Genomic DNA, 20,534 nt, shown 5'->3' with positions numbered 1-20,534 from the left:
TGGCATCGTCGACATGGTGTCATCTGACACTCCGAGTTCCTTGTCGATGTATTTTGTATTTTCTATAGTTTCTGATGTTGATTACCTGGTCATGTGTGGCGAGCATGACTCATTCAGTCTCAGGGGAAGATCGTCTCGCCCGTGAGCCATGCATTGAAAGACATTTTATCTAAGTTATCTTGGTGGAGGTCACTGTAGTGTCTACCATGGAGTGTCTTCTTTGCTCATCTTTCTAGCTTCATTTACGCTGTCTGGGAATGAGGGGACTTCTCGCTTAGGTTGAAGCGAGAAGTCCTCTCATGCCAATGGTCTATCTTCCTTATGGCCTGGTAAGAGTGCTGCTGTGTTTTAATGGAAGTAATCCTTCAGGTTAACTATCGCTATCTGCTGTTGCTGGGTGAGGTGTGTCACACCTCCTTTCCGAGCTATTGTCAGTCTTTCCATGACTGACTTCGGGTGGTGTTGGTGGATATTATTATTATAAAAAAAATATTTTTATTATAGTGTTTTGTATTTTTATTGCATTTTATTATTATTATAGTGTATTTTGTATTTTTGTATTTCTAGATATTATTTGCCGATTATTATATATATTTATATATATAATTCAGTTCTTGAGACCGAATGAATAAGAATCCTTAACCAGTTGTGAATCGAACTTTTATATAATAATAAATAATATTATTCTTAAAAAAAAAAAAAAACAACGAAAATTCAAACATTTAAAGATATTATTATTAAATTAATAAGTAGTGTAGTTTCGATGTTAGGTGGCGCTCGCAAACAATTTCCAATACAAGTAAATAAATAAAACACATTTTCGCCTTTCAGTGTGACCGAGCGAATGTTCTATCATAGAATAATCGATCATTAAACTATGCGCTGTCAAAGAACTCGAAGTCAAGGGCAGCAACGATTTTTTTGACGTCATGAGCTGCACGTCAAAGTACTACTGCTCGCATTTCGAAAAGAACCGTAGGAATATAATAAATTTCGTAATTACGCTTTAATATTTTCACGCTTTAACAAACATTCATTGGCCACGTTAGGCTTAACGTTACTATTCATTGGCCTCGGCACAAATCGATACTGATGAATGTGGCGAACACGAAACGTTGCCGGCTAATAAAGTCGTCAAATGCTTCCACAACGGGGGATTTACTGTCGGCACTTGCCTTTACAGCGATACTTCAAAGATAAAACAGGATATGGCTCTTTTAACTCCGTTATGATGCTGCCAACCAAAAGCAATATGATATTAGTTTCGTACTCAAGACGCGTTGTTAGTATTTAAATTATTTTAGGTAATAAAATTTTTATAGTAAATTGTTAATAATTAATAATTTCTTATATAAATAAATAATACAATAAATGTAATAAATAAATAATAAGCCAATCAATCGCTAAATAAATTTAGCGTTTGGAAGAAAGACAATTCCAGTTTCAGTAGTTCTTATTTTTTTTTATATACAATTATTTTAATTATAAATTTATACCCGTGATAAAAAAGGTATCCATGACTCTTCAATTTTTGCCAATAAAATTTATAGTTTTATATTCCCATATAAACAGGTTTCTGGGAGAAAGTTTAGTTCCAGAGACCGCCACCAGAGGGACTAAGGTTGTCGCTGAATTTCTGGGAAATTGTGTTGGCAGTGCTCAAAGAGTGAGGCATAGTATGTCAGACATGTTGAATGACATTATTTATTTGTCAAACGCTGAGGTATCACCTTGGTACTTTGTATTTAAGCCAAAGTAAATAACATTATGAGGCATCAGTGTATTGTGCGCAGATTTCAACATGAATTTGGTTTCTCATCCAATGATTAAGAGTCTACAAACGAGAAAGTCTACAAAATGCAGGATACAAGAACGATATTTTATTTACCAGTGAGTCGGCTAGAACCATGGTCAACTTAAAGGCGTTTACCACTGCTCCCTCGCATTTGACCATTCGGAAGCCTTGGAACTCGAATCTACTACCCGAAACACTAACCTTGGTGAAATTGAATACAGAGTGGAAGTTCCGGATCGCCAAAAAGCACAAAAGTCATCTTCAGCATGTTTCTTTTGCACTCTTTGAAACATTCAGCTTCCAAATGTAAATGCGATACATTCATTCATTTCTTAAGTAGGCAGAGAGCCTGCCCAGAGGTGGGACTTAAATTATGGTGACCCAATTTACTGTACGGATATAGGGTGTCATCTTTCATTGTCCTGTTTTCTGTGCGTACTGGAAGGGGAATGCAATTTGTTATCATCAGTAAGGTTATAGATAGAATTTCCAATCAATAGAAGAAGGCCCTTAATATACAAAACGAAAAGAGTGGGAGATTCCATGAACCGCAGTGAGTGATTAGAGAAAACTGGATACCCAATTACAAAAACCGTTGGCAATCCATAAGATGAGAGTTTATTTAGAAGAGCTTTATGCCAAACGTGATCAAGAAGAGCCTTTGAAATGTCAAGAACAACTGCTTGAGTTTCACCAAACATTTTTATTGAATTTTTACATAGATGGGTTACATAAGCCAGTATATCACCAGTGGATTGACACTGACGGAATCCATATTGGCAATCATTGATCAGATGAAAGGTTTCGAGATAGTTTAGGAGTTGACAGTTAATAGAGAAATCCATTAATCGTCAACGATAATTGGGTGGGAGAGATTTTTCACCCTTTTTTAGAAACTGGCTGGATATGAGCAAATTACTAAGCAGAAGGAAAAACACTAATGATATAAAAGGGCCTAAAAAGACAACACAGAACACGGATAAGCTCAGGAGCAAAGGTTTTGGGAACCCGTGGGTAAATACCATCAGGACCTAGAACTTAGCCTGTTCCTTGGATTGTTAAAATTTTTTCTGACATCCTTTTGATGAAAGACCGCAGGAGACATTGAATGGAGCCTAGATTATCTTTGGCTGGGGTGGCAATAGAACCACCAGGTTTTAATAGACGTGGGAGTAGACATGGAAAAAAGTTGCGACCAATAGCTTTGGAAAGATACGAGAATACTCGACTACCGTTTGGACAAGAACCAAGTTTTCTATTCTTAGCCAGTTCAAAATCCAGTTTGGACTGATTAATAACTGCTGTACAATTGTTGCGGGTTTTGGTGTAAGCAGAAAACGAATCTCGAGATTTGGATGCAAGCCAATTGCGATATGCAACATTCTAATCTTGAATAAGAATTTAAATAAAGGACGAGATTTTAAGATGTAGAGTGGAATAAAGGATTTCATCATGCAAGAATAACTTCACTGACACGATCTAAGCAAACAATGACATCAGAAGATTTAAAATAGTAATCCAACCAAAGAAAGAAGAATAGAAATTTCCCAGATCATCCCATTTTGCGTCCTTGTAATACCAAACAACACTAGGCTGAGAATGGCCACGAGAGAAAAGCTCCATTCGAGAAGAGACTATCACCAAATTGTCATCTGAGGTGCCTAGAGGACTACTCACGTCACGTGTACTTGGAAGGGTTGTTCGGAGAAAAAAAGTCAAGAGTTTTTTTGGCTGTTTGGTTAGGATTGTCTGGTATTCTGGTAGGTAAATGAACAATCTATGTGAGGTCATTAATAATTGCAAAAACCTCAGCATCTCGACCAGCTGGGTCCGTGTAACTAGAAAACTGAAGCCAGCTGCGGTTGTGAACGCTAAACTCGCCATGGAAAATTACCTATCTGTTTGGAAAGTCAGATTGGATAGTCAAGTTTCGAAGAAAAGAAGTCACGACTACTAGAGTTATTAGTGGAGTTGGGAGATTGATAGAGCACCAGATGAATTTGACAGATTAGGATAAAGAGATTTTAATCCAAAGAAGATCGAAAAGAGGAGATTCCAAATTACCAAGTCTCTGACGGGTAATATCAGAGCATACATATGCACAGGTACCATCTTTGAAGCGAAGGGAATCATACAGTGAATAATTTGGACAACTGAGATGAGCAGTGGTTGAATAATTACTAATTGATAATATTCAAAATTAATTGTTTCACTTTACTGCATATACCTCACAATAATATTCACTTCACGTTTTGTAATACATTGTTAATCACAATGCGTGAAATGCAACACACGTATTTCAGGCTCTGTGATTTAATGAATTATACCATTATGCTGTTAACGCTTTCGTAATGTGCTTTACGTATATCCTCCTCGATTTTAATAATTTAAATATAACACGTATTTAACGTTTCCACCCTGATTAAATATAAAGAATAATAATTCATAATTTATGTATTTATTAAACTGCTAAAATATACAAACTTCTCAAACCCACAACAGTTTTTATGTGAGAATCGATAACATTTCGTTTCTGCGCATCCACTATATTGCACATTCAAATCCAATTCAATTCCAATCAGCGCACGACATAATATCCAGTGTTTCAGCTACAAGAGTTAGAAGAAAAGTAGGATGCTAGCATCCTGCTTGTCTTCTTCAATATATCGTATATGGATAGTCTATGATATGTATAAGGGGGGGGGGGGGAATCAATAATAATTGTCTGATTTCTATTTGTCCGATTTTAGTGAAATTTGGAATGGCCTGACAAATCTTTCTAAAAGACCCAAAGCTTATATTTGGGTCTTTTAGAAAGATTTGTCCATTGAAATTTGGCCATTAGGAGATGACTTATTACATGCGGACTGACAGACAGACAGATGGATGAACATGATGAAGGTAATGAGCTCACATATGTAACGAAACCGCCAAAAAACGCCGTTATTGGAATACCAATGAATTTAACGAGGCAAAAGAACTGACAATTGCTACCAAATTGTATATGCCAAAAGATTTGAACCTCAAAGAAATATATCTTTTGCTTAGAGTACTCTAAGCAGACGAATAGCTAAAATGTGTTCAAAATTAAAATCAGGCAATTTTAAAAGCCTAAATTATTTAAAGGCTGTTGGATCTTTGAAGCAATGGCGTTTCAGTCTGTAATTCCACTTTTATCTGAAGAACGAGACCGAACACAGCGCAGGAATTCGTTTCCAGTCGATATTTGTGCGATGTGGCCTTGAAAGCGATCGTTGACAGTACCGTGCAGAGCAGTAGCGGTCTGTGTCACGCGTCTGTAATTAGCGTTGCAACTGTTGTAAGGCGATCGGTTTGCCATGAACTCTGGCTTGTTACTTCAAACGGCACCCCGCAACTTTTAAAATCCATTTCACGCGGCCGAGTAGTTAAACACCACGGCATTTACTGCGCATGCGTTATTCTCGAACGACAGTCTTTCAGACGTAATGGATTTCCATTAGTGCCACAGAGGACTCCTATGGTCATCGATGCTGGCGGTTTTATCTTCTTTAGTTGTTCCCAGTGTTCAATGGACTGTCAGAGAATTGCAGTTGTTTTGAAACCTCACTTGCTTTCTAGTATTTAATTTACACCCTGAGTCACAGGGTAAATGGAGATAAAATCCCATGTCTTATTGAAAAACATGTGGCCAACATGTTGCTTGGTTTTTTCCTTGCGAGAAAACCAATTCTGTTTGCGCTTTTCATTAAATATCTCCAGTTGCAGAAGATGCTTATAATGTTTGACACAGAACTCGAACCAGTTCTGTTCTTTTAATTTCTCATTCCAAAAAAAAATCGCATAGCACATTTTCGCTAACAGAACGAATATTTCTAGGTGGGCAACGATAGATTATACTTTCAGTTGCATTGCACCCTCTACGCCTCCTTAGAGAAGGATGCAGGGATGAAACGCAACCAAGGTGCCCGATTGAAAAGGTCCTCAATCCAAACAAAAGGGAGATATCCCACACGCGGCAAGAAGCACTGAGTGGTCTCAATATAAAGTTTTTGCGTCCCGGATTCCTAAATTCTAGGGTCTGCCTGATTATGTGACTATTTCATGTCTTATGCCAGGCAAACTTGTCATATGTAAGCATACCTAAAATTTAACCCCTAGCACGAGAGGTATTAGTACTTAGTACCGTGCATAGGTTGAAGGTTGAGAAGTTACAAGAAGATACTTGTTGGTTTCATGAACCATACTTCAATTAATTGAACAAAATTATCTACTAAAGGGCCAAACATGGCGAAAAATTCCAATTTAGTGTTACAAACGCCGTCGTGGGTAGCTTTGGTATGATTACCGTTCACCTCATACCGGGTGGAAAAGACTTGAGTTCGAATCCGGTGAATGATGGAAGAATTTTTTATGGACCTTTTTCACAACATAGCTGAGTTAGTGAGTCTCTGGCGAGGGTAGTATGTTTGTTTTTCATTCCTGCCAACTCGGGTTTTACATCCAGAAAACAGCAAATAGACCATAGAACACACACGCTTTACAGACATTATATACTGCTCAGTATGCCCTAAGGTTGGTTGTTTTAATATTTGTGGAAATCCAATTAAGGCCTTAGTAAACTAAGCCTTGTCTATAAATTCTGCGAGTTCTCTAGTCAGTTTGTCTGTTTTTTTTACCCAGTCGTTGACGGTGAAAAGAAGCCCATAAAAAATTGCCAACGACCGAACTCAGGTCTTTTCCACCCGGTGTGGGGAGGATGGCAATCCTACCAACTGTGCTACCCACGAGGGCCTTGATTTTCGTAACAGTGAAGTCATCTTTCCTTTGCGAGTATTCATAACTCCAGGTGACTTTCGTTTTGATGAATGACTTTATACGACCTTGTTCATTTACCTACTAGATAACTTGCTTCTTGTATACACGACAGTCATTCCCTTAGTTTTCTGACAGAAAAGATCAGAAGAATCCTGAACAACCTTGATGCTAGCAGGAGGCCAGGTCCCTCTTCGTGTTTTTCTTTCTGCAGGGAAATTTATGATACCAGTATGAACTCTATAATTGCCGATATCCATTGGTGATATCTTCACCAATGGATATCGGCATTTTGTTTAAACTCTACATCGGTAGAGTTTAAACAAAATGCCTTGGCTAATTTGGACAGCATATCGCGAAAATAAATACAGTCACAGTGTTCTATTATGATTGTGAGGAATAGACAGACTGAAGTGGGACACGGGTGTCAGATTAACAACTTTATAGACAGACAAACAAACAATAATTTCTATTGGAATGTTCTACTTTGTCATTTTGACACAAATTTTCTTCACACATTTGTCGTATTTCCTTCCAAGTACGCGTAACCTCACTTTTTTTTATCGCGTTTCGAACGACCTTGGCCTGCCAATAGTCATAATTTGCCAACTGCATACTTCCTGTGTGAACAAAACCTAGTGAGAGGCTCGCAACGCTTATCTGCGCATGCGTCACTAATTTTCACTGAAGTGGTGAGTCATCGGGTAGAAATGAACTGGGGAAGTCGGAGCGAGTCACTGTAGTCCCCGAGGTTTTTTCTTCCGGAAGGGCGGCTTGCAGCTGACTACAGCCCATCGTGATGGTAGTGGTGCATGTATGCACGCTCTAACAAACATCATAACCCTAAAAGCAGGAGACTGAATAGGGAAAATAGTTTACCACTGGAAGAAATAGTGCTAACTGCAGTAGGTCGAGCCTGTTCTTATTAGCAAAACACTAGAATTTTAAGTACTAATATTATTAACGGTAGGCGTGGAACAGTTTCCTTAAAAAGTTAAGACATTTGAGACAGTTTCCTTAAAAATTTTAAGTTTATTTCCGCCTTTTTCATTGAATTCGAACGCTGCATAAAACCACGCATGCCTATTGAAGGAAGGAGCAGACGACTGTTAACCACGTGTTCGATATTCACAGAGCGTGAGTGCAATGTACAATATCACCAAACGAAGCACACACGTAGTGACGTCATAAGAGTATTTTTAATACGCCATTTTAAAATTCGTCATTTTAATACTCGATCAAAGGTCAGAGCTCTGACCTTTGATCGAGTCTCTTTGGGGAAGACTGAAGCCCGACAATTCCCCCCCCCCTCCCCCTTCGGATTCGCCCTGCTTCAATGGTTGAAAGATCCTATATTGTACTCAAAGAGCGTTTAGTAAAACTTCAAATAATGTTCAGTTGGAGGCAGGATTTGTGTAACAGTATGTCTTGTTTTTTTGTGTGGGAGAAGGGGAAGGAACTGAGGGTTGTAGAATTTTATGAAAATTTTATTCATTAAATTAATAATAAATAAAGCACAGTAAATTTTTATTTTATTTATCAAAACTTCCTTCCGATTTTCACCAAAAATATATAATAATTTATTTATTTATGATTGGCTATTTTTGTATATAATAAATTCAATAAAAACAAAATTTCACAGTTTACAGAATTTTTCACAGGAAATGAAATCATTTCCTGTAGTCACGTGATGGTACATTGACGTCTTTTAAGTGTAATGTCCTATAAAGAGCTGCACGCGCTGTGACGTCAGCGATTGACAGTTTCCTTTTCAGTTTCTTTTGCAACGGTATTAACTAAAAGTTGTTGCCATAGTAATCGAATCATTCAATTTCAGTTGAACAATCTTCTCGTTATTCCGTCAGGTGGCAGCACATGCTATTTCGATTATAATTGATTTAAAGTTTGATATTTAATTAAATATATGCTATTTTTACACGTGGTCAGATTGGACAATCTTCTTGTTGTTCCATCAGGTGGCAGCACATGTATTTACATTATAACTGATTTAGAATTTGATTTAAGTAAATACATGTATATAAATAAATTTACTGTTTTTTTTTTATATGTGGAAATAAAATTAATTGTAAACGCGCTTTTTAAATATAATTTAGTCAGAATTAATATACTTCAGAAAAAAATAGAGTTTATTAAAAAGGAAAACTTGCGTCCACGCTTTTCAGTTGTTTCTCAAAAAAGTTGGATTATTTAAAAAAAAAATGGCGCTTTTAAAATGCACTGCATGGAAAAAAATATTTTTTGCAATGTTCAGGAATCATGACTTCACTTCGCATCGGAAACATCGAAGTAAGTAAATTAGCATATGTCTTCCGATAAAAATCCTTGTTTGAATAATGTGACGAACGATGGGTGTAAAGTTTTTATGGTTGTCATTAAAAGCGTGTGCGGTTGCCAGTGGAGTTGTTAATAATGAACAAGGTAACCGACATCCTTGAAGGGGGAAGAAGGGGCGATCAGATAATAAAAACTACGAACGCTACCAAAAGAGAATGGAAGAAGCGATAGATTAACTTTTTAAACGTATAAGGTAGTACTTTTACTAGCAGGCAATTTGGAGACAGATGGAACTGAATATATTTTTATGAGCAGCCCGATTGGTAGCGTAGCGCCACCTGGTCACAATTTTAAACAGTGGTGACAACTAGCTCTGCAATTGTAATGTACAAGGGCTGGTAAAATAGGCTGATATCGATTTTCAGGGCACTTTTCTTTTCTTTTGTATTTTTCCTTTTTATAATGAGCATTATATTCTAGTTACAGAAATTTTCTAATTAAAATAAAATGCAATATATAGAGGGGATATATTATCATTTTTGAAATATAATATTAAAATGTTTTTCTCTTATATCATGTACACTATTATCCACATTCGTTGGACACCTTTCTCCTGGGAAGTAATGGTTAACTTCAGAAGACACATGACAAGTAGAAGGAACTACTACTTAGAAGTAAAATGGCACGAGCCCTCAGTGACAGGCAAATGGAACATGGTGTTTTGTGGAAGGCGCCACCGGTGGTTTGTGCAAATTCTGTTCCATCTGCAGATCGAACAGAATGTTGTTGTACTTGTTGCTGCTGCTGTTTTTATTGTTGTTGTTGTTGTAGGTTTTAGGAGCATCAGCAACTGAGACCATATTGCGCATATATATTATATCTGTAAATTGTATATGTTCTATGGTCGATTTGATGGACAAAACACCAGAGTTTCGGGAAGAATAAAAACTATGCTGTCCTCATTGAGACTAACTAACTCAGTCACGTTGTGAAACAGGCTAGTAAAAATTCCTCGGGTCATTGATGGGATTCGAATTCAGGTCTTTTCCACGGTGTGGAGAGGAACAGAAAGACGAAAAAAGGACCTGGGTCCCTCTCATTCTCATAGCAGAAAAAATGCCACACCCAAACTGATAATGAGCTAATTCACATTGACAGAATAAGGACCAGCCGAAATCATATCTGGCTGTCTTTGGTTTGTTTGACTCTTGTGGGTAGCACGATTAGTAGGATTACTTTCCTCCCCCACATCGGGTGGTAAATACCCGAGCTCGAGTCCAATCGATGACGTGAGGAATTTTTATGGACCTTTATCACAACTTGGCTGAGTTACTCGGTCTGAGGTGAGGATGTATGGTTTTTCTCCCGGAAACTTGGGTTCTTTGTCCAGCAAACAGAAACTCGACCTCAGTACACACGCAATTTATACGGAGCAATATGGTCTTAGTCGCTGATGCTCATAAAATCCATATTACAACAACATCTGGTCTATTTCTAGCCTAGAGACATCTGAATTGAATTTATAACTGAATATGTTTATAATGTTTTTAACGACAGTTGGGAGCCAGAACAGAAGTCCTAGTTCAGCCAGAGAACTAGTTGCAGCCTTATGGGGAGTGGAAAAAGATTCCAGCACCCAAATAACAAAAATCTATAGACAGTATTACCCAAATGGTCAATGATATCATTAAAGCCTATGGGGTCATAAAGTAAAGTGCAGCCATTATCAACCCACTGCAAGATGGAAGCCTCCTCAACAATTCATGCTGAGGGAAAATGGACCATAATCTGCCACGCTGGTTCAGTGTGGGTTGACAGATCGACCGTATTCAGCAGTCAGGGGCTTGAACCCCGGTCTACTCAAAGAGCGTGTGCTACTGCACTCCCGCATTTGACCACTCGGCTATGGGGTCATACTCGATATTAAAAATTTCATTTTATTCTAACCGCATGTTTTTTTCATTTTAGTGTCCCAACACATATTTGAGGACAGTGCACTTCCACTATCCTCAAACATGAGGATAAATCATATTAGAGGAAACAGTCCTCACGAGATACTCTTTCAGTTTCCGAACACCTATTAATAACTATTAAACGGTCACCTGTAATACCTATTAAAACTGCCTGTTTACCTATAACACCTATTAAAATACTGCCCATCTACTTATTATATACAACAAATACCTATAATACCTATGAAAAGGTCATAGGTTACACCTATTTAAAAGGCCGCAAATTATATCTATAATACCTATTAAGAGACTACCTCATTTTTCGATGATTAAATTTGATGCAAAATACTGCGAAGGGTTGTACTTGATTGAGTTAAAAGTTCAGCACGATACATTCCTCCTAGGTCAAAATGGAGTACTAACTGTCTGATGAACCCTCTTCACGCCACCTGTGGGAGATGTGACCAACGCACATCCCATGCCCTTTTGAACAGTGAAGTAGGCTCTCATCACACAGCATTCCATGAGACTGTTTGCATACTGAACTTGACTTATTAAAGCCTCCATGCCGCTCATTAAAAAATCTCCATCGTCGCTGAGAATCGTATGCCGTAATTGGCTTTAAACAGAGGAGAGTTGCTACGAGGGGCGAAGGGGAGGATGCGCGAGAATTCGCCGCCGTCTTGTCTACAGCAACGTCGGTGTGCAATCGATAGTTCTGTGAGTTGCCTCCAGACGGCCAGATCCACTTTGCCACGGGGAAGGAACCGTAAAAGGATGGCTACGATCCCGACGCGTCGATGATTCTTCTCATCCGTGGTCACGTCCACAATATTGGGGAGGTAACTGAATTGCTCCGTAGCTTGCGTATCCACAAGAAGTCGGGATGTGACAGCGTTTTCGCCATCTGCCTTCTCCATGACTTCACTGGTTTTTCCTCATAAAAAAGGACCAATGCTGCCCATTTTCGTATTGTTTTAAAATGGAAGTTGGACCAGCGAACTGATTTCTTTCTTTTCAGAAATTCTTGAGCCTCCTTCCCAATCTTAAATACAGTTTAAAGAAACTAATATATTTTACTTTTTAGTACATAGACGAAGGATTTTGATTTATATTTGACTTGCCAAGTAATTTTTTCTCCAGGAAGCTTATGTTTTTTCATCCACCAAAAAAACACAGAATATACGCAAATTAAATACGCAATGTACTAACCCCTCATAACCTTAGTTGCCTCAATGCTTAACACACACACACACACACACACACACACACACACACACACACACACACACACACACACAGTTCAGTTAATAGTACTGTACTGTAACAAATTAAGGTAAATTTAGCATTAAGGTAAATAAAAATGTTCAATCAAGATCATGTGAGTCACCATTCAGCCATTATTGTATTTACTTTGATTTATTTAGATTTGGTTTTCCTCTAACGACACTTTGCCAAAGGAAAAAATCATGAATGAGTCTGTATCGACATCATGAGTCTCCATCGTATTCGGTTTAATGTTTAAAGATGAAGTTTACGCGGCGCACTATCAGGAGATTGATGGTATAATCATGTTAACTGGGACACGTGGAAGCGACAATCTGAGAAGATATTCTGTTACTTTATAATCGACCTGTCAACTCCTTTGAAGACACAAAATTGAAGGAACTTTTCGCATAAAAAAGTGTTTTTGGTGAGGAAGGAAATGTTTTAAGGTCAACGCCCCCAAGTGATATTTTGGAGTCATTACCTTTCCTCAAAATGACGACTCTGAACTGTTTGTTTGTTGTGAATGGAAATAGAAGGAAAATAAGTGAAGAGGATAATCGTTCAAAGGAATTAATGTAGACGGCTAAAATTTAAATATCCTCTATGTATAGCTGTACCTGATACACAGAGACTGTTCAAAAGTATAGGGCTGATGAAGGAAGCAAAATACGTCAATCGCATAAAGTATTTAGACACCAGTGATGAAGAACGTGGATTACTGAATGATCCTTTATTAGGTACACCTACTTAATAAAGTGGCAAGAACCTGGATTCGTCAATCCAGGCAACATTTTTTCAATTTTCTACTGTCCAGCGTTAGTGTTCCTGAACCCACACCGACCTTCTTGTTTTTTGTTGACAGGATTGGAATCTAGTGCCCTTGTGGATAGCAGAGTTGGTAGGATCGCCGTCCTCCCCACACCGGGTGAAAAAGATCTAAGTTCGAGTCACGTCAGTGATAGGAGGAATTTTTCTGGACCTTTTTCATATCGTGGCTGAGCTAGTCGGTCTCAGGCGAGGGTAGCATGGTTTTTTTCTCCCGGAAACTCGGATTTTTTGTCCAGCAAACAGAGAATCGACCTCAGAACACACGCAATTTACAGACAATATTTCAGGATGATACCGAAGACAAAGAAAAACAATCGCCGAATTGAGCATTATCTCTTTGGACTCCTTTACTGACTCTTTTCAGAAACTCAGAACAGTGTAAGAAGTGCATGCATTCAATCAGCTGGTGGTTACTTTAAATTAAATTAAAATTTTTGAGCTTCTTCACTTTGTGTTCCTTTTATTGCACCAGTCCAGGAACTTTATTACCACACCTCATATAGCATTCCTATATTTTCCCGTCTGTTTTTAATCACATGGTACGAATACGTGATGTTATTACTTAATGACCTTTAAGGAAAGGGTAGGTGTACCTAATAAAGTAGTCACTCAGTGTATAAGGTGAACGTAACAAGAAAAAAATAACCAAAGACATATATGGGGGTCTATATACTCATTACAAAACCAGTATTGTAAGACGCCATATTCGGGTTTATAATATTATATTAAGTTTTAAAAAAATATGTCTGTAGCATAACTTTTGGACACCAGTGCACTTCTTGTAGGAGAGGTATGATGTTTCGGTGTAAGCAAGTGCTATTTATTTGTCGGGCAACACAGGGAATTTTTTATGTTTCTGTTTGATAGTTTTTATATGAATTTAACTTTATGATAAAATTGTAATGGTCATTTACATGGTCTGTCTCAAAAACCCTCGTGGTTGAGTTAGTCGGTCCCAAGATAGGGTAGCATAGTTTTTTCCTCCAGAAACTCTGGTTTTTCATCAAGCAAATAGACCACAGAACACACCGATTTAGGGACATATTGTATACGGTGCAATATGGCTGAAGTTGCTGATGCACCTAAAACCCTACAATAACCAACCTGTCTCAAAATTAACACCGTTCTCTTATAAAGTATTATTTTAAGTCACCTTAGGCGAGCAGGCGACTACCTGCACAGTTTTACTTGACTACTTAGCGCAATGTATTTACAGATGCGAAGAAAATCAACGTTGTAGAAACATAATTCAATTTTTGAGATGTATTTGTTTTCTGAATTGAGACATTTCTTTCAGGGTGATGCGTTGGTGGCGCTACAGTCATCCGGGAGAATTCCTGAAAGCTGCTCAGCTCGATATTAAACGTACTCTCAACTCAAGACTGCCAAAGGGATTGCTTCAATTCTTCTTCAAACTTGGCTTTAAAAGCGTAAGTGCACATTTGAAAATATCTTGTAATAATGAGTCTTAAAAGTGTAAATTTTGAATCTGTGCTTGAACTAATACCACTCTTCATAACACCCTATTTTATGAAGCAAAAATGCGCGGCAAGTAAAAAAATACTTTTTTTTCTTTCTCCAGAATGTAAAACGAGCCGTTGGACATGGCTTGGGACGCCACACTGCAGAGGAGATTTATGAATTCGGAAAGAATGACATGAAGGCCTTGAGTGAATATTTGGCCGAGAAACCCTATTTCTTTGGAGATGAACCCCATCTTGTAAGTACTGAATAATAATAATAATAAAAACAGAATATTATTTCGCAAAATACACTATCTCCCCAAAAGTATTATCTGGACACATCGGTTTCACAGTGAGCTCACTGCTACTCACAAATCGACGTCATAATTTGTCCAGCTAAAGTGACTCTGACCGGTCAGAGACTTTATCCAGAAAGGTCCAATGGACTTTTAAAACAGAGATGTCCGAATTCTTTTTGGAGGGTAGTGTATTTAGCTAGATTAAAAGAATTATTATCTGGATTTCGCGTGTAGTATGTTGTGTACTGTACGTAGCCAAAAAAAAAAAAAAAAAAAGAAGGAACATATTTCGTCATAAAATATTTCTTATTTGATTCATGAGGCTATGGCTTTGTTACATAACGTGTACTGCGATTCGTTTTTTTTTTATCATACGATACATTTCAACGAATCCTCTTTATTTTTACAGTTGGATTGCGTGGCCTTTGCTCACCTATGCCAGTTCATCTATGTTCCATTTGGCGGGATCAAGGAGTACCTGGAATCCGACTGCACCAACCTCATCTCCTTTGTTGAGCGCATGAAGGAGCGGTATTGGCCAGACTGGGATGATATGTGCAAGACGCTGGAACTGAATACCCATCTACCCAAGAAAGTAGAAGAGATTAAAGAGGACCAGAAGACGGAGGAAGAAGAGAAGAAAGAAGAAAAAGAGGAGGAAAAAGACAAACCCATCGAACCAGAAGACAAAGAAAAACAGAAGGCCGAAGACAAAGATGATAAACCTCAAGAGATCACAGAAGAAGAGAGCTCAGAAAAAGCCAAAGATGAGACCGAAAAGAAAGAGTGAGTATAAGAATCGAAAGGTCCCCTAAAACCAACCTTGATGTCGGGACTCAACCTTCCTGGCAAATGTGGCCAACCTGCTGGTCATCATTGAGTCATATAATAGCAACTTGTTGGATCCAGTGTTTGATGTAAGTGTGTTTCTTCGTCGCTTCGTGATAACTCATGTCTCCCCGTCTTCAGTTTAATTTCTGCTCAAGCAAATCTCCAATTCTCATTTTCCATTCCAAACAGTGACCAGTGACATTTTTTGTAAGTCATTTAGTTGGCTTGTGAAATGGATGCTCATTATAACTCCTGCGTTGTACCCTTGCTCCAACCAGATCCTTCATCTGCCCTCTCTCCTCTGAACAACATACATCGTCTCTCGTGGGTCGTCTTCCACTCCGATGACACCACTCACTTTTTGAGAATCTCATCATTTTGAGGACCGCCGTCAATATGGCTGCCTTTTTTTCGGCCATCTTGATCGATGGGCATTTTTTGGCCTTGAACATTGTGTCCAAAAAACATGCAAACACACGCACATGTACACAAACACACACGTATATACAAACACAAACATCCACACACGCGCACACACATAATGGATCGTGGTTTTAAAAAGATTCCAGCGGCATATTGTCACTGTTTACATATTTACTCGTAGCCTGTTCATGAAGTCCGCTCCCAACCCAAATATAAAAGTTTTTTTGTGTGATTGCACAGTGCATCGTGGCATTTACAATTTTCATATCAATTTTATGCAGAATGTGAACTTTGCAGACATGATAAATTCTATTGTCGGCTAATTCGCACTGGAAATATTTAAATGTTGTGTACATCTGGAATAAATGAGTTTTAACTCGTCAACTTTGTATCTTAAAAGCAATGTGTGATTAAAAGCATGCTTTCATGTGAACCACTAGTTTTGACTTTTTCAAATGAAACAACACAGCGCACACCCAAAAACTTGACTTAGTAAAGCACCCAACAGGTGGCAGCACTAGTTATACATGATCATTTAGTATGATGACCACGGCTGCAGACGTGACGTCATCAGGTTACTCCAATTTATAGAAGAAATCAACTTAACTGAAAACAGGGTAAAAGTACACGCACTGGCCAAAAAATACGAACCTTTGTATTAAGATAGTCACAGGCAAAAGAAATGCAAATAGATGCAAAGATTTTTCTTTTCTCAAAGGCGTAAATATGGCAGAAAAACAATACTTCAAGAGCGAAGCCATCGCACTCTAAAGAGGGCATCCAGTGTGCAGCAAATAACATCTGAATTCAACCAGACTCAGAATTGCCATATTCCAACCCATATCATGTGCAGGAATTGAAGAAATTGGTAATTGGCAGTCGCCTGCCTATTCGAAAGTCAGTTTTTGCAGAGAAAAAATCTGCTCAGTGGCGCTCAGAACGTCTTGAGTAGACAGTGGAACAATGAAAGAAAGTCGTGGTCAAACGAATCACGATACATTTTGTTTTGCACTGATGGTAGTTTTAGGGAGTGTGGAAAGAACTTTACGAAGCGATGGACTCTGCTTTCCTTGTTATGACAACCCAAGCAGCTGGAGGTGATGTCATGGGAAATATTTGTTTGCAATGACTGGGTCCGTTGATACCGATGAAAGGTTGAATGTCATCCACGTACCTGAATTTTCTATCAGATCTACTGCACCCTGCAATGATGCACTTTTATCATGAAGGTGATGGCCACTTTATGGATGACAGTGCATCGTGCAATAATGGTTCGGGGAACATGACACAGATTTTTACCATCTACCCTGGCCTCCACATCCACCTGATCTTCAACCCTATTGAAAATGTCCTGGAGAGAGCATTCAGCAACAATGTCCTCTTCCTTCAATTTTGCTGGAAGAATGATTACAATTAGATCAAACCACACTAAAACACCTTATAGAATCAATGGGCGCGCCTCAGTTGCCGTTATTAGAAATAAAGGCGGCCCAATTCGATACTGAATAAAGGTTCGTATTTTTTGGCCAACGTGTGTATTTTTCATGGCTTTTTTATCCCTTCTTTTTATCCATAGCCTTCTCCATCTGACAGTTTGGCGACAGGAGGCGGCTAATTGCATGATTAATTCAACTCATTTCTGACGACCCTGCCTCTCCTACTCTTTCCCCACACTAGCTTCGGGTGAACGGTTTATTCTCCTGTAGCGTATACATCACGCCCTGTGAAATGAGGAAACAACTGCATTGGCCCCGGGGGAATGAGATTAACGAGACGGAGTGGAGTGTCAACGCCATGCTTCAGTGCATCTATTTGAAGAGTTCCAGTCAAATATGGCGCTCAAAGGGATGCCCCATGCTCCAGTTTTTAAAGACCACAGCGAAAGAGATTTTCCCAGTGTAAGGAGTTATTCAACTAACGGCTGAATTCATTAAAAGAAAAACTCCACGCTGGTGACTTGCAAGAAAATAAACAACCTTACGAGCTTCTTTGGGAGGAAGTGAGTTTTCGGTAAGTTCTTCTTCCCGGAGAAATAAAATGCGAATATAGCTTCTGTAGCTGTTATATAAAGCAACCATCCAGAAAATTCTATTCAAGCCTGATTTCTCTAACGTAAGTTTTGAGAACTTACGTTAATGGCGACATGCACTATTTCAAAAAGAGCAAAATTCAACTTTTTGGATAGAAGAAACGAAACCTAGTAAGATAAGTGAAAATTTCGTCCAATCGAAAAAACTGAACCGAGCAGACGTTCGATCTACAATTGGCATGACTTTGTAGCTACACTGCTCGACAAAATTAACAGAACACGTTGAAAACGTGGTGAAACTCATGCAATTTGCGATGAAACGGGACAAAATTTGGCATGGCGTGGTGTACCACAGAATAACGATGAAATGAGGACAGCAAGAGACTTCGGACAGGTATAAGGGACATTTATAGGGGTTGTATAAGAATTACCAAAAAGGTCACATTCAGAAGTCGATACAAGATGCTCGGAAATATGGTCACATCAGTACGGCTTATGATCCATCAAACGGCTAAACAGGCCTGACAGCGGTGAACCATGCTCGATCTAAGGATATCTAAGATTCTGTGGCAACAAATCCTATCCTTCCACCAACGCAGACCTTAGTTCACCAAGCGACCGAGGAGTTGGCTGTTGGCGTGCAATGCGACGCCCAAGGGCGTCACAACACATGTTCGATCGGATTTAAATGATGTAGTGGTCGTGCTGGCCAAGGCAGTCATTGGATATCTTCAGTTTCAAGATATTCCTCCACCCTTGAGCTCTATGTGCAGTGGCGTTGTCGGGCATGAAAAGAAAATCTGGGCTAACTGCACCCATAAAAAGTCGCACATAAGGTTCTAGGATATGTTCTCCATATCCCTATCAAAAACATGAAGAGTGGTGCAGCCGTTGATAATTATTCTTCCCCATACGAGAGCACCGTATCCCTTTCTCTGATGTTGGAGGGATGGTACCACATTCCTCGTTGCCTCCAGATGAAATAGTCTAGAATCTGTAGGCTAAAACGAGACTTATCAGAGAACAGAACTGTACCCCATTTGTCAGGGCTCCAAGTCACATGTTCATGGCACCAGGTTCGATGAGCTCTGCGGTGGTTTTGGGTCAATGAAATACAAACCACTGGCTTCAGTGCGTAGAGTCCACTTGAATTGAGCATTCTTAGCACAATCCGGTTGTAAATGTTTTCACCTGTGCCCGTAGAAAGCTGAAGAGACAGTTGATAGGACATCGTATGGTTCCGTCTTGCTATTAGAGCCAGATAGCCGTCTGTTCTGGTTGACGTAGCCCTCGGGCAGTGTTGACCAACTCTTCTTGTAATGGTTTCTATCTCCTTAAACTGCATCCATAGTACCGAGATGACACTGCGTAAGACATTAAGCCAAAGTGCCACCTCTGCTTACTACTGCCGGGCTTCAAGCCGTCCAACGGCCCGCCATCTAAATGATGGTGAGTTGCCATCCTTAGTACTGGAGTTGTGGCTATCCCACTGAGCAAGCCAAAAAACGGGAATGAAGTGATGTGGCCGCAACCTTTGTTTCTATAGGCATGAATAATTTGCATAATGTGCGGCTCTGTAAGATGGTAGATCGATTTATATTGGATACTTGGTATTTTCATGCTAGGATGCCTATTATATCAAATATTCGACTTCGGGGACACTGTTTACAATGAAATGTTCATTTTGTTCTCTTAATTTTGTCGAGCAGCTGTATAATGTCAACAGTTATCCTCAGATAAATAATAAAAAAAAAAACTATATTTTCCATCCAAATTAAAATAAAAACGAAGAAATCCAATCACAGATTTGATAATAAATAAATTTAATAAATCGTTATTGGACCTCGCTACTGAAGCATTCACTCAAATACACTGGTGTTGAAAAGCTAAGGAACAATCACAAAAATGCATACATTTTAAACAAGAATCAAAACAGAACCAAATATTGGACATTTTAAGAAATAAATGACAGTTATCTGTTTACATCGTGAAAATTGAATTTCCAGCTAGAATCCCCAGACTTCTGTATAAATAGAGTATGTCTGGGATGCTCTAGGCAGAATGGTTGCCTATCCCAGAAAGTTCACTAAGCTTGAGCAATGCTTACTCAAGAATACAAATTGACACCTTCAGTACTAATTATTAGGCGTCAATGTGACCAAAGAGCGGACGCTTTGTTTCTGTGGATTATCAATTATCGAAGAACCATTTTTGGCTGCTCATGAACTCATATACATCACTTTGTAATTTCAGATCGAAATTTGTCCAGTTTCTGTTCAATATCAAGACAATTAAAACGGAGCTCAGCTATAATGTAATGAGGTTTTGGAGATATTTTTTGCTTGTTCCTTAACTTTTGAACATCAGTGTAATTTAGCTTTAAAGTTTACCAGACGTGTCTTTAAAATTTTGGGTCTGACATGTAAATTACTTTAAAATTAGTATGGGAGAGAATTAAATAAAAACGAAAATTATTATTTTTTTTAAAAAATAAGAATTGGCATTTTATTTTTTAAAAAACTTTAACCACATTTTAGACTTTTAATTTTGAGCTCA

At 38.6% G+C, this 20,534-nt stretch overlaps 1 protein-coding gene across 1 annotated transcript in view; it reads left to right on the top strand.

The window, feature by feature from the left end:
- The window catches only part of LOC150083891 (failed axon connections-like), a 78,086-nt gene extending 61,704 nt beyond the window's left edge, over positions 1–16,382 (top strand). Inside the window, exons 3-5 of the mRNA XM_090375826.1 lie at positions 14,231–14,363; positions 14,516–14,653; positions 15,105–16,382. Of these exons, the coding sequence (XP_090231952.1) occupies positions 14,231–14,363; positions 14,516–14,653; positions 15,105–15,485 (652 nt within the window). The 3' untranslated portion in view covers positions 15,486–16,382. The remainder of the gene's footprint in view (positions 1–14,230; positions 14,364–14,515; positions 14,654–15,104) is intronic.
- The last annotated feature ends 4,152 nt before the right edge of the window (positions 16,383–20,534 follow it).

The sequence above is a fragment of the Mastigoproctus giganteus genome, chromosome 6 (genome assembly GCF_048544385.1).
Source record: "Mastigoproctus giganteus isolate SK-2022 chromosome 6, ASM4854438v1, whole genome shotgun sequence".
NCBI lineage: Eukaryota > Metazoa > Arthropoda > Arachnida > Uropygi > Thelyphonidae > Mastigoproctus > Mastigoproctus giganteus.
This window is presented reverse-complemented; position numbering and strand designations above follow the sequence as displayed.